The sequence below is a fragment of the Aplidium turbinatum genome, chromosome 6, assembly GCF_918807975.1.
Source record: "Aplidium turbinatum chromosome 6, kaAplTurb1.1, whole genome shotgun sequence".
Taxonomy (NCBI): Eukaryota; Metazoa; Chordata; class Ascidiacea; order Aplousobranchia; family Polyclinidae; genus Aplidium; species Aplidium turbinatum.
Genome location: NC_137477.1, coordinates 32,078,103 through 32,093,764, shown reverse-complemented (window position 1 = coordinate 32,093,764; position 15,662 = coordinate 32,078,103). Strand labels below are relative to the sequence as shown.

Below are 15,662 nucleotides of genomic sequence, written 5' to 3'. Positions count from 1 at the left end.
GAGGCTATTCACAATAGCCTACACAGAAATCACAGAAAATTTTACCTATATTCTAAAGTAGCCTAGTCTCACGTCACTGTTTGTGAAGAATTAATAGTGTAGTTACATCATTCCGCGAGAAAATATCCGATACTCCTTTTCTCAATAATCATGTTCATAAAGATTTTTTTTCCATCACAGAGAATAGGCTACCAGTGTTGTACGCGTCATTGAAATAATTTGACGGCGTCAGCGTCAGCGCGAATTGCCTAAAAACTTTACGGCGTAAAGGACTGCGCAAGCTCTTAAAGAAATTGACGGCGTCAGCGTCAGCGCTAATTTCTAGCGCTATTTTTTGCCAGCGTCTCATAAAACGGAAATATTTCAACCAAGTTCAGCCTAACAATAGCTATAAATAAAGAGCAGGTATTATGCTTTGAGACTGTATTGTAATTAGCTGCTCAGCCTATTAGTTATTTCCTTGCAGAAAAACAAGCATTTTAAAACGTTTGTCTGACAATCTGCTGCGTTTGGAACGCATATTCAGGGGCGCCGGAGCGATTTTTGACTGGATGGGCAGGAGTATGAAAAAAGGGCACTTTTGTTGCTGAAAGGCCAATCTTTTTTGTAAGTTTTAAGATAAGATATAGCGATAATGCTCATCTATCAGCTCATTGTCGAGTAATGATACAAGTGTCCGCTATACAAAGAACAATGGCACGGAAGGGCATAATGCTATTTTATAATGATGTAATATAACTTACTGTGATGGAGAATTTTGTGTCGTGAATATTATTTTGAGGCAAAAATAGAACATTATAATTAGGCTAATAGCGAATAGCATAAATTGTTATAATGCAAAGTGTGCAGTAGCTTACATGACCTTAAAAGGGCACCATTGCCCCCTCTTCCCTCCCCATCCACAGAAATTTGAGGGCAGGGGGGCATTCGCTCCCCCTGCTCCCCCCCGCTTCCGGCGCCCCTGCGCATATTGTCCTTTCCAAGTGAAAACATGCGTTCCACAGCAGCGCTGGTTGGTATTGGTGTGTTGTATTTCAAAAACAAGTTGAAAACGTTTAGTTGGAAAGGTATCACTGTTCCAAGCGTGCTGTGATAGTTTAGCATGTATAAATCTTTTAACGAGGTCCACTGCACCAACATCGCTCTTTTCAGGGGCATAGAGCTCTTGAAATAAAGTAGGCTATATTCAACGTCCGCGATGCCATTCATGGATTTTTCGCTTTCTGTCTCTGATCCCTCGTTCTCAATACATGGGTGATCACCATTTGGCGAACTTCTTCCGCATGTATTCCAGGGAGCCATTCCAACCAACGCAAAAGCCGGTAATTCGGATGAGTCGCGCTGGCCAGAATACATTGTGAAACTCTTATTGTGAAACGAGATTTTCCATGAAAACAAAAAATGACGCTTAGCGCTTGACGCTTAAAATCGGCAAAATAGTTGACGGCGCTATCACTTCCGTCAACTGAAAAATAATTTGACGGCGCTAGCCTCAGCGTCAACAAAAAGTTGACGCCGTCAAATGACGCCGTCAAATTGACGGCGTCAACGTACAACACTGTAGGCTACAAATAGAAAATTCCGCACGTTACATTAGCAGTGGCAGTTGGGCCGCAGATAGTGGCGTAGGCTACGTCAGGTTTTCTTGAGAGCATTCCTTAGAATTGATAACCGTTAATTACAAAAAAAACTTCGATTTGCTCATCTTTATTGGCATTCTCAGCCAATGGAGTACAGGAGGTAGTTTTTGGACCCAGAATTGTTTGTTTGTTTGTTTATCTTTATCCTGCATTGCGGGAAAGCGGACTTGAGCGCTATGCATCGGTGTACGCCTTCCGACATACACCTGACCCACGCTGCAGCCGACGGCAATGTCTGTTTTCCGGTTGTCTACTTTACTTATGACTTAAATTTGGTACTACCCATTACTCGAAATCGATCACTAGGTAGAGGCAATTATCATTAAGTTTCTTGCCCAGAGAAACAACAGCATTTTAGGTGCCTGAAATCTTTCCACTGGGTCCGGAAAACTAAACATTTTTTTAGCGATGTCTTGTTTTTCTGGCCTAGGAATGCTATTATTAGTACCGGCTTGCATTTGTCTCTAAACTACTCTGCACAGCCGACACGACCAATGTTGACAATCTACTGTAATACAGCTACGTCTGGGCGATACAAATCAGATATGACAAAATTCAAAAGTATTTTTGCTACATGATAGCCTACTACTTTCCTAAAATTTTATTTTTGTATAAATTGTATTATTTTTTTCTCATCATCAAGTTCCTTCCCTTCGTCAAGGGTTGGAGACAATAAAGCGGTGTCGAGTTCCTCTGAGACTTTTCTAGCATATTCTAAAATGATGTTTTTGAATCAATTTTGCATTTATTGAATTTTGATAATCGAAACCAGTCAAAATGACATCGACCATAGCCTAGGCCTACTTCTTTTACTATGAAATACGTCGAATGTGCTGTAGGTTCTTCCAAAAAAAAATGCAGCAGTTGATGTCAAAACTTACTTAAATTTGACAATAAATCATCCTGTTTATTGTTGCTTTTACTTACATTTTTATCAGATGAACGTTGCAACTAGTGCTAGAAACGATAATTGTCCTGATAAACACCTAAACTTTTCAGTAGTAATGGCTTAGGTCATTGTTTGCCCATTTGAAAATAATTTTGATGTGGTAAGTATATCTCAATTGGCGTCGTAGGCAGTGAAAAATGATATGCTACAAATAGTTCATTGAAAATTAAGCGCAATTGCATTTCATTTATACAACACTTATTTCTATATTCGGTCTCATCTTTTTCCAATTTCTGACAAAATTTATTCCTTCGTAAAAAGCATTTGCATTAGTGTCATCAAAAATTCATGGCAAAAAAACGCAGACTAACTCCGAAAGAAAAATATAAGACAATACACAATAAACTTCCAAAAATAAAAGTAAAAACAAATTTGACAAAAAATAAATTTTAAACATAAATATCTCTGATCAACCTCTGGCATCGGCATTCTTCTCGTAAGTTGGTTAGCGCCGACGTTGCACACAAAGAAACCTCAAGATCAAGCGGCGCTGGTTCGACTCTCGGGTGTGCGGTTGAGCAACGCATTTCAAAGGCTAGTCTTCGTTCAGCGGCTTCTGGTGGAATGAAAAAATTCAGGCAGCAACATTTCAACAAGAGGAAACTCCACTCTGTCGATCTCGGTAACCGGCCTTGCGTCAGTGGTTCAAAGCCTCTACAAGTATGCGAAACTTCCAGGATTAAGCTTTCCAAGTCTTTCCAGGATAAAAATTCCCAGAATTGAACAATCAAAACCTCCTACAAATTATTTTTCACAGATAGCACAATCACGGAAATTAATCGTTCCACTATGGTACTAAATAAATGAGCTATTGCTTTTGTTTGTCTCATATTGCTCCGTAAGACATGCTATGGAATAAAAGGCAAAAATTCAGTTGAAAATATGGAAGTTTTAAAGCAGAATAGAATGAAAGACTTTTATAGGGTGTATGAAATTTCACTTGGTTTTGGCTACTGGTCTTATTCTAACCTTATCTTCATATCACAGTGTTAGATTATATAAAAGTTTGAGAAGTCTTACGATGGCCGACTTAGAATTTAATATTACACACTGAAGGCTTTTCACTTCTGATTTCTGTTCGCCTGGTATAATAGTCTCACTGACTTGACATGGGAGACTATGTTACTTTCCACTTCAATAGCAACATTTGCGGTCAGATTTAACGTTCGGTGAGAGTCATTTAACAGCGGTGAGAGTCATTTAACAGCGGTCAGAGTCGGCAGCAGTGGCCGAGTGGTTAGCGCGTTGGGATCGCAGTTGAGAGCCTGCATGTTCGACTCCAGCCACCGGCAATTGCTGTTGTTTCTCTAGGCAAGAAACTTTACGATAATTGCCTCTACCCAGTGATCGATTCGAGTAACGGGTAGTACCAAATTTAAGTCATAAGCAGAGTAAACAACCGGAAACAGACATTGCCGTCGGCTGCAGCGTGGGTCAGGTGTACGTCGGAAGGCGTACACCGATGCATAGCGCTCAAGTCCGCTTTCCCGCAATGCAAGATAAACAACAAAACGTTCACCGGTGAAAGTGTGTAAGAGATTAGAAATTGAAGTGGAACATTTTCAATTGTGTAAAACAAAATTGCAGGACGTGAAGTATGGAAAATTTCCACTCTATTCCGTAGCATGCCCTGTGCGTAAAGAAGAACGAGGAAGGTTGAGAAATTGTTTGTTTGTTTTTATAGTTTATATAATCACAAACATCATTTTTTTATCATAATAAAAAAATTTACGAAGTTGAGTATCGTAGTTTTGTTTTCTAAAACATTAAATTTTATAGTTTTGTTTTTGCTTCAACTTCATATCTCACTTATTTGCATCAGTTGGGTCAAAAACCTGAACAAACAAAACTGCTGACAATGAGCTGATACGAAAGATCGAAGTCAAACTGGGAAGCAACGAAGCAGTGAATGAAGTGAGAGTTCACGGAATGAACAAGAGCCGATCAGGTCTGCGGCTCCGTTCGCCGCCTTCTCTTGTTCCATGTTGAAAGCGTAAGGGGAACTTGGAGATGGATACGATGGCGATACACCACCTAGTGTTTATGATTCAATAAGAGTGTGCCATCTGCTGACCACTTTGCCCTTTGCTCCCCTCATCTCAGTCCAATGTTGTTCATCGAACTCACAGCTGTTGTTTCTTCCCATAGATATCCAACCAAGCATAGACTTTCGTTTGACTGTGCGATTGCAGTAGACGCTTACCATTAAGGACACCTCAGCTAGCTGGAACTGAGCTACCTAAGAAAAGTACAAAAGATTGGATTTTACTATAAAGTATATTAAATAGCGTTCCGAAGAAGCAAATTCAGGTTTTCCACCATCGTCTACTATTATTTTGCAATGGCATGCTAGCAAAATCGCTTTATAATGTTATGTTTTTAAAGGTTGACGGATATAGTTTGGCAAGCTAATAGATCCGAATTACAATTTACAGTTGGTGTGAAAACCACCTATAAATAGGGCATAGTTTGCATTTAATAGCATGATTAAACAGTTTCCTCATGAAAATCTGCAAGGTGTCATAAATAAACAGCTTTAAAAATGAGATCCAAAAATGTAATATCAAGTCATTAATAAAAAGTAATAAAGCTACTGTATAATAATCACTTGATGTATTTTTTGTTTTATTTATGAGTCAATACTCAATGGCTACTTATATTAAGATGACTTTGAACCATTAAACTTGACAAGTTCGGAAACGTGAAATATTTGAAACATGGCAATTTGAAAATAATTATTTTACTTCAATCTTTCGGTGCAAGAAAAAGAGTTTGGTGCTTTTGAAGTTGTCAGTAAGATTCAAGGCTTTCAACAAAGATAAAGTTAACAGAAACAATTAGGTTTATTAAAATACTATATTCCACACTCTCTCAACCTCCATTTGTAAATTTATCATACTTTATTCAATTATTGTAGACTTGATATTAACTATGGTTTAGGCCTAAATACAATTTCAGTTTGCTAAATAGGTGATTGTATCATGCATATCTTTTCAAGGTAAAGGCTTGATATATAAAAAAATCTTTTATGGAGAAATCTGCAATGGTTTCTGCGAAATCCCACTAACATGTGGTATTTTGATGACTTGATATATTTCATGCTTTTGCACTTAGACGTCCTTTATGTAAACGCAATAACCTACCTGGAAATAAAACGTCTCCTTGAACACAGGATTAGGTTGAGATCTTCTTACAGTTGTTTTGCTTTGAGCCATTTCTTGAAACGCGGAGTTCAACAGGATTAACTTGACAAATGTATCTGCATACAAACAATTCAAAATTGTATTGATTCTGTACAAAATATAAAAAAGAGAAAGCGTCTGGTTTAGTCAAAAAATGTTTAGCATACTGTTACCAAGTAGTTGGAATAATTACCCGGCAAAACACTTCAACAACAAGCGGAAACTTCACTTTGTCGATCTCGGTGGCCGAGCCTGTGTCAGTGGTTCAAAGCATCTACAAGTATGCGAAACTACCAGGATTAAGCTGCCAAAGAAGATTTCCCTGAGTGAGGATGAATATCAAATCAATTCATCAGTATTGGAGTAAACAATGTTTTGTGAGAAGACGATATTTGGAAATGTGGTCTGTGCACATTTTATTCAGATGTTACAAATGGATAGATGAATGCCGAAACACGTGATGTGTGAACCGCGTCATCACAGCAACATCAATTGATTCGCCAAGCAGATGCTTCAATATTATACAACGTCATTTGGTCTATTTCTGTGTTTCTGTACCTCTGAATGACGCCAAATCTAACTATTAGACCTTCCTGGATTAGGTATTAGTAAAATATTACGGCTGAGCACATGTTGCATCAACTTGTCAATGCAACAAACCCAGATGAAGTCTATCTGACCGAATAATCCTGCAGCGCGTGGTTAGCTTCGTAGACAGCTGTCGTGTGAAATTTTTAGCCTCTGATCACAAATCTATGAAATCTTGATCTGCCGGTCAGCTTATGAACGCATAATGTGAATGAGCAGTCAAAATGATCGCGATAATTGAACTGGTATCCACCTGGAGGTTTAGCCATAGAGAGATTGCGGAAATGAGATCCCTTCACAACTTCCACACTGAGACGTCCCGTCATCTCATCATAGGCAAGAGACAATAATAGCTCAGGTAGACTTCCACCATGAGCCAATGTAGCCACAGCTGACACGTCAGGTTCGTTCTGGGTTGCTGATTGGTCCATATCAGTTCGCTGTAACAGAAAGAAAAGCAAGTAACTATACGTGTAGAGCACAAGCAAAGAATTCTTCCTATTTATCAGACGTTATCTAAAACTCTATAAAAGATTTGATTCTTAGCAGCTATCTTTCAAATAATAACGAGGAGAGTCGAAAACGTACGTTTACATCAGTCCTTGGTTCCATTTGGAGCGTGATGGTTAATTGTGGATCTCTGATCAGGTTCAGTTCGTCAAACATTACCGATGCCTCTCCAATCAGTCTGTCTCTCACCTGTAACCAGCATCAAAAATGCATCAAAGAAGTTCTAATAACAACACTTGTGAGGCTAAAGTTCATATGTTCAAGGGAAAATAAACTAAAGTCCGTTTTGATAATATTTGGTATTTTACGTTGTTACACCGAAAGGTAATTTGCTGTGGGAAAAGATCATTTATTTCGATTTTAAAAGTCTCAACTAACTGTAGCCTACTGACAAAAAAAAATCAAAATTAACTTTCTCAAGCACCTTTCCAATTCCATAAAGTCTGAGTCGCAGTCCAAGCCCCCTGAGGTCGCCAGGGGCAATGTGGCTGAGCTTGAACGTCTCGTGAAAGTGGGGGGAGTTGATGTGCTGCACTTTAGTTTTGTAGCGCTTGCGCTTTGCTGGCAAGACAACCGCGTGGACCTGAATGTTGACAACAGCATCAGCACCAAAAGGCAACACTCAAATAGTGAATTATATTGTTAGCTGTGAAACATCTTCACCAATCAATGGGAAAAATGGTTGGTTAATTACAGTAAATCATAACTAGTGCAATAGTTGAATAATTGAGCAATTTACAATGAGCAATCACCTGCTGTCAGGTCTATGCTAGACCACATGGACTTTCCTGCCCTTGCACAACATTATTTGAGTAACAAACTTTTTACAGTAGCTTATTGCTGCATATTTCACAAACTACATGCAACACAACATAATGTTGGTTACAACAAAAAGTAACAATAAAAGGTAACATAAATCAAAGTTACCTGAATGATGCTAGCTCCACCTCTGTCCTTAGATGGAAGATCAATCGCCTCTAAAATAGTAATTTGCAACTTCTTCTCTGTTAGAAAATATTGAAGTGCAATATCAAGAGTTCCGCAGGCAGATATGAGGACTCCTTCATCGTCATCCTTATCTTCATCATCTTCCATCGGAGGCTTTACTGCCATCGCCGCAGCAACTTCGTCATCCTACATATGTTTAAAATTAACAAATAACATTAATCTTTAACTATAAAATATGTCATATTTGGTTGGTTGGTTTTGAATCTTTATCCTCGAACTGACAAAGCCTTGATTGGTTATTCCTGGTAGTTTCGCATACTTGTAGAGGCTCTTGACGCAGGGCCAGTTACCGAGATTGGCAGAGTAAAGTTTTACGATTGTTGAAGTGTTGTTGCCGGGGAATTATTCCATTCACTAGGTGCCTCTGAATGGAGAGCAGTCCTTAACGTGCGTTGCTCAAGCGCACACCTCGAGTCGAACTTGCGCCGCGTGATCTTGAGCCGGGCGTGAAACCACTGAGCTAACGGGGCGGACCTTATAAACTTTATACCTCAATAAAGTTTTGTAGATCGTTGATACGTCACACCTTTTATTGGGAAAGTCATGTTAAAATTGTCGTCAGACAACAAGCAAGATGTCACATTATCGGATCGCAATTACAACTTACAGTGTTAAGGTACCAAGACAGGAGATTTGGAACTGCCTTAGAATAAAAGAAGTAGTAGAGAAGTATGTTCGTTTGATCTAAGACACGTATCAAGGAAGTAGGATACGAGTGAAGTGTGGGGCAGGAATCACGCAGAAATTGAGGTATCGTTTGGGTTGCATCAAGGATCTGTACTTAGCCGGTTTCTCTTTTCTGTTATTATGGATTGCTTAACAGGACACATACAGAAAGAAGCACTGTGAGATGCTGTTTGCAGACGACGTTGTGTTGTGTGCAAAGACGAGAGAGGAAGCGGAACAGAGGCTGGAGACTTGGAGAGCAGCCATGGAAGATAGAAGTATGAAAATAAGCAGGAAAAATAGAATATCTCGAACTCCAAAGGTCAACAGATGATAATGACAAAGAAAATGAGGCAGAAATACAACTGCAAGGAAAAACGGTGAAACAAGTTTCAGAATTCAAATATCTTGATTCCATACTTCATGAGAACGGTACGAGTGACAGAGAGGTAACAAAGAGATGCCAACCACGACGGGGAGCGTGGAAGAAAATAACAGGAGTCAAGTGTGACAGAAAGATGCCAGAAAAGCTGAAAGAGACACTTTATAAAACGATAGTAAGACCAGCAGTGTTGTATGAGATGCAGGTGGTAGCCCTGACGAAAACACAGAAAGGGAAAAGGCAAGTGGCAGAAATGAATATGTTGCGATGGTTTCTGGGTTTGACAAAGAAGGACACAGTAAGAAATAAAATCATCAGAGAACGAATGCAAGTTGGAGAGGTCATCGCCGTAAATGTCATCACGGTCACGTCGTAAGAAGAGACGAAGATTACATCAGAAGAAGAATAAGACAATTGGAAATTGGAAAAAGAAAGCGAGGAAGGCCAAAAAGAAGATGGGGAATTGTGTGAAGAATACATGGAAATAGTGGAAGTGAAGGAGGAAGATGCTACTGACAGAGTGATGCGGAGGACTGCAATCTGCACCGGCGACCCCACTTGAAGTGAAAGTAAAGCCAGAAGAACAATTAAAGTTACAGTATTGCAAGGATTTAAATTTATTCATTTGAAAACTAAATGAAAGACTTAGTTACTCTTTTCGTTTGTACGATCCCAGCAAGCAAAAGTTGCCCTTTTTACATCATTTCAACAACTAGCAACGTTGTCAGTAGTTGAAACGATGCAAAAATGGCAACTTTTGTTACCAGCTGGGATAATGGGTGTTTCGTGTTATGATGGAGCAATTTTTTTTTGTATATTTTAATTGTATCTATTTGTCCATAAACTCGCCATGTAAATATTGTACTCAATAACTATATCAAATAATTGCAATATTTTCTACATGAATTTTTATTTCTTAACTTCTAGCAAATAGTTACCGTCAATTAATTTACCCGTTATCGTTCTTATCTTAATAAGCGCTAGACATTTTGTGTGCCATAAAACCTAGGATAAGTTGCATGATGACGTATTGTAGGCGTTCCAAACGTTATGCTGTGATATTAATTTCGAACAAAATTGCAAATGATGTTTTTGAAGCGAGGACAGTATTCCAATAAGCACTCAAGGTCTACTAAGTGATTGTGTCGTTATATCAAGAGCTTAATGGTAAATGGCGAATTAATGTTTACTAACGACTTTCAACAAACCATTTTGGGTCAAAACGAAGTATTTCAATTTTTCATTTTTTGAAGTTTTATTAAAAAGGTCTGGTGACGCAGATAGACAAACGATAACAAGTGTAGCTTACGTAAAAAACTGGTAAAAGCAGAAAAATATTTAAACATTTTTTATATCTCTACTTTCATGATTCATAGATGCTGATGTTTTTCATCATGATGTCGTTACTATCGATTGATGGTTGATGACGTTATCACCCACCTCCATTAAGGATGATGAAATCTCCCTGCTGTACACGCTTTCAACTTCTCCTACTGTCCAATTACGTTCTCCCACGTCATTGCTGGCGGACGGCCTGTGACTCGTTATGTTTTCCTGTACATGTATATTTGGTTCTCTAACATTTGGGATTATTTGTGCATCAATACAAAATACCGAATTAATCCAAACAAACTTCACTTCGGAATGTATATTTGGTGATAAAAATCATCGGTTCTTTGTGTTAGATACGTTGCTTCAAAGCAAATATTTGGAAAATTTAAAAAAGCAGAATATGTAAGAAAATTACAGACAAAACACACCAAGGCTTTTACAGAAAGTTTTGAAAAACTACGGATTTGATTAATTTATTTGTTACTCCCGTCACAACAAGTTACTTTGAATGGACATTTTGCATGGACACAATATAAGTGATGGAGGTAGAAAAGTTTCTATGAGAGATTTGACGATTTATGTCGGTTCTTGTTGCTGCATTAAGTTTAAATTATGAGTTTTTGGTAACGCCGATGGAAGCCAACATCATCGATGCGGTTGCTGACCTTCACTGGAGGTCTGCATGTGGTCGGAGGAGTAGAATAAGAACCCTACAATGTTTTATTTGTGTTTGCTGAAGCGTGACCGAATAGATATAAATAAAAATATTCGAAACGAAGTTTATTTCAACGAAACAATTTTTTTAGAAAAATCAATTAATTCCATACGAAGTCCAGATCGAGAAATTGATATCGCAACAAAGAGGAAATGTCTATGCGAAATAGTTTACTTCAAAAATTCCACGATCGTAACAGTTAAAAAGCCTTTGACAAGCCAGAAAGCAACTTAATTTATACTTTAGGCATTTTCTAAGTGGTAAAATTCTCACGCAATTTTTTTCTTGTTTTCATGTTGTACACAAAAAATCATATGAACTTTGAAAGATTACGAAAACAAATAAGCTTGACGCCAAATTAAAATACCGTTTTTTTGCCATGTTTTTTTTATGGGCATGCACCAACAGGTAAATAATGATAATGTTGCAATAAATAGAAAATTATTAATTTACGTGGTGCTCTGGGCTCCTGCTGTGTGATGCTTCTCCCAAGTGGACGAGTGGGTCATCTACCGGCGCCAGATCACAGGCCGTACCACTGACGCTTGGAGTGAGGTTAATCTGACTTTGTCCTGGTAATGAAATAAAACGTTAACTTTTAGTGCAATTTTGTAGTGTGAGAGAGCCGAGCAACCCCTTAATTGTTTTGACTTTCCTCACGTATAATCAGTTAGTGATACTAATTAAAGTTTTTAACTATTGCTTTTTCTTGTTTTTGCTCCACCCCCCCTCAAATGGATTAATCGGGCTTCAAGTAGAAATGATCCTGGCTACATTTCACATTGATAAATGACAAACACTCAGAGTATCTCTATAAAATAATAAAAAAAAAAAAAAAAAAAGGACAAAGAATTTTCTGAGTTACAGAAAAACTAAGAAACTTTAGTTGTCCTTCCTCTATTAGACAAAAACGTAGAGTGCAGCAAGCCTACCCTTACCAATTCTCAGATTTTGGACAAATGAGCAACGTTATCTAACACTTAGACGTGATAGCAAAAGGAACTTGCAATGTGTGACTGCAAAAATGGTTTCAAATAAAAATATCAATCAAGTTAATAAAATCAGCCACGTTCGGAAAGTTGTATAGTTCATTGATTGCGCTTCTTCGTCAACTTATTCCAATAGATTAAGACACATCAGCTTCTAGGCTACTTTATCACTCAGGAATAAGTCGCATTACCTTCAACAATTTCCAACGTTTCAGTTGACGTAGCTTCCGCTTGATGGTGAGCTGGATGTGTTTTCGATAAGGAAGCGTTAGATCTTCTCATTGTTCTCCGCAAATTTCGAAAGGTTTCTTCATCGCTATCTGAAGATGACTCGGTGTCGGAATCGTCAAAGGATTTTGCTGAAAAGCATAAGACGGATATATACTGTAAAGTAAATATAAAGTACTGTAAAGTTAATATAAAATCTAGTCAAGTGAACTTATTTTTGCTGCTGACAAGACCATAATATGCATTATGCAATGCTACCAGTCCACCACTACAAAAAAAGCATAAAAACGCAGCGCATAGGCCTAAAAAGGGAAAAATCCCAAGGCATTCGCACTAACATGTGTGAAAAACGTTGCCTCATAGTTAACACAAAACGGGGCACCACCTGAGATGTGAAGTCGGAGCCGTGCAGTTGGAATGCAGAAATCCGGCTCCACGACTCCGGCTTCAGGAACAATGATTCTTTTGTTTGCAATCTCATTCAGTTTTTAAAAAACTTTTTTCAAACACATTATAAGGTTTAAATCTGTAAGTGATTGGATTTAGATGCAAGTCTTCAGTTGCAACTGGTCACAACGTCTGTTACGTTTTACAACTTCCTCCCTACGGGGTCTGATCAGCGCCATCATCAGCCAGTCATGTCACTGCTCGCAGATAGCGTCACATATGTTTCCACACCACTCTATCTTTCTAACAGACCTGATAGCTGTTTAGTTATTTCTTAGCAGGTGGATGTCAACAATGCAGCGATTACATTTTCAAAAACTATTCCGGTTAAAGGAAAACACAAAATTAATTTATCCCGCATATTGAAATGCAATGTGGATTAAGGACGGTAATGCAACACGATGACTTTTAAAGAATATAAATAGACCAACAACAGCAGAAAAATTGTCTTTTAAAAGTTCACAAGGTATATCCAAGTGTTTTAAAATCACTGCTCCATGTCTCATTGACTAATAAAACTTTTCTGTTTTTGTAAACCAACCCAGCAAACTGTCCACTTGAAGCGGTTGACTGTCTTTTATCATTACTTTATTTTTTAAATGAGTCTGGTAAACTGTTTGTTGCGTTGAGTAACAAGACTTATACTCCACGTCTCATAGTGTGAAAATAATGTTTACATAATAGGCAAACACATAAAAGTGTATAAAAATGTTTTTAAAAAAGGCTAAACAAACAAATAAGTTTTAGTCATCTGAAAAGTTTTATTTTTGTTGAGTAAACGTTTCTAACAAAGGCTGTTGTTTAAACAAAAAATATTTTCTTAGAACTTTGGATTTTCTATCCAAGTGTCGTCAGCACTTTTTTCATAATTTAAAGGATAATCCTACTGTGAACTAAATCATGAAAAGTTTACCTTATCTTCCACTACCTTGTGGATGGAACGCACTTGGCTTATAAATATTTCAAAGACCGCTTTGTAAAGTAAGCTAGGTTACTACGCAATAGTTTTCAAGACCAACGAAAATATCAATATTTCAAATTTCAGGTTTCAGTCATGTTAATAATACTACTACGGTACTTTTCAATTCAATGGAGGCCTTGCACCTTTTGAAAATTGAACTTCAACTTTCATGATGGAAAAACTGCATGTTTTGTGATAATGAAACAATGACATTTAATATAGCGGAAAGTTTAATTCAAATCGGAGCTGGATTTAGAACTTTTAATTTTTTTTTATCCAGCCGATGAATGTGGATTTGACAGTTATTCAAATCGGCAATCATTTAATTTAAGAATTACAAGCCAGTACTAACAGTAAAAATAATTTTATTTTTAATCGGAAAGTATTATGAATGCGGCAAATACTTGCAAAGGCTAATTTTAAACTTGAATGCAGAAAGTCAGTTAATCTGCAACAACAAACTGATTCTCCTAAAACAAAACAAAAAACTTTGCACATTTTGATATACCTCTGAACAAGATTACATCAAAAACGTAGCCTATATGACGACACTAGGCCTGAATTATTGATTGATTAATTGATTGAATCTTTATCCTTGGACTGGGAAAGCTTCTTGCAGAGCTTAATCCTGGCAGTTTTGCATACTTGTAGAGGCTTTGAATCACTGACGCAGGCCCGGTCACTGAGATTAACAAAGTGAAGTTTCCAATTGTTGAAGTCTTGTTGCCGGGGAACCAATCCATTCATTAGATGCCGCTGAATGGAGAGCAGTCCTTAACTTGCGTTGCTCAAGCGCACACCCCGAGAGTCGAACCAGCGCCGCTTGATCTTGAAGCTTCTTCGTTCCAGAAGTCACGCGCTAACCAACTGAGCTATCGGGGCGGACTAGCAAATCTACAACATTGGCATCACAGCTACAAACTATCTTGCTTTTGTAATAAATTAACTAATGCAGTACTTGTAATGTTGATTTTCCTGGTTTGCGAATACCGGAGTATCACTCACATAAGGCTTTTTAGAGCAAAACTTTGACATAAGCACATTTACAAAGTTAAGAAGGAGCGATCTTCCTAGCGTCAGCACTACCTGACTACTCACTATAGAACAGCGAGCATTGTGTTTCGCTAACCATGCCGGTGTAGCCTTCACATCAGCCATCAAGATTTTTCCAAAAACAGCAGTGACAAAAGCAGGGGTTGAGAATTATGTGGCATGAATTAGTGGTGCGACACTGATGAGTCCAGCCTCATGGGAGAAACACGTGTCTGTCTATTGCTGTCAATTCTTGCTACACTCGACTGCCGAGAAACACACATTTACAAAGGTAAAGAAATGGATGATCACAGTTTCAAACAGAGGTAGTAAGTTAATTGCAAACACGCCACATGCATGCTTCCTTCTGAATCACGCAAACAAGCTTAAATTGATAACAGAACTTGTGGACGATTGGAGATTAAAAAAACAAACGTAATTGTTCTTGATATTAAATATCAGTATTGGGCCACTATAAATAAAAGTGGTGCTAAAGATAACAAAGATGCCAATGACTTTGCCACTAAAGATATCAGAGATGGCACTCAGAACCCTCTCTCTGGTCACGCACATGTTTGACGAAGAGCACAGTTCGTTCCCAGTAGGTAGACTAGAGTAATGCGGCAGCAAAAACACTGCTAAGGCATGGCTGGGTCGATGGACTACAGTAGTTCCTCTTCCTATGCTCCATTAGGAATACACACTTACACCCAACATGTGTTATCGTATCCAATAGATATACTACTTTCCTTTTGATAACATTGCCGTTAGTTATACATATACCCATGGTGGCATAAATTACCACAGATCAGATTTTCTTGCACAATAGGTTTTTAGGAAATGATTTTCTTTCAGGAGCAAAATGGTTGGAACGCCTGGTTAATCTAATCAAAAAATAAAGAGCCCAAAATGTAGATACCAAACTCATGTTCAGCAAACAAACGTTTCGAAAACTATACTGTCTTCATCTTCAGTGTTATAAATTTAACCTAAGCGGCATCAGGGATTGCTTACATTTATAACACTGAAGATG

General features: G+C 38.0%; 1 protein-coding gene across 2 annotated transcripts in view; it reads right to left on the bottom strand.

The window, feature by feature from the left end:
- Nucleotides 1–4,249: 4,249 nt before the first annotated feature.
- The window catches only part of LOC145771855 (synaptotagmin-16-like), a 29,402-nt gene continuing 17,989 nt past the window's right edge, over nucleotides 4,250–15,662 (bottom strand). For both annotated transcript variants that reach the window (XM_082583599.1, XM_082583598.1), the window contains 9 exons: nucleotides 12,153–12,320; nucleotides 11,426–11,544; nucleotides 10,366–10,479; nucleotides 7,797–8,003; nucleotides 7,294–7,452; nucleotides 6,948–7,058; nucleotides 6,613–6,799; nucleotides 5,733–5,848; nucleotides 4,250–4,828 (listed from right to left, as the gene is read on the bottom strand). In XM_082583599.1, the coding sequence (XP_082439725.1) occupies nucleotides 4,631–4,828; nucleotides 5,733–5,848; nucleotides 6,613–6,799; nucleotides 6,948–7,058; nucleotides 7,294–7,452; nucleotides 7,797–8,003; nucleotides 10,366–10,479; nucleotides 11,426–11,544; nucleotides 12,153–12,320 (1,379 nt within the window). In that variant the 3' untranslated portion in view covers nucleotides 4,250–4,630. The remainder of the gene's footprint in view (nucleotides 4,829–5,732; nucleotides 5,849–6,612; nucleotides 6,800–6,947; nucleotides 7,059–7,293; nucleotides 7,453–7,796; nucleotides 8,004–10,365; nucleotides 10,480–11,425; nucleotides 11,545–12,152; nucleotides 12,321–15,662) is intronic.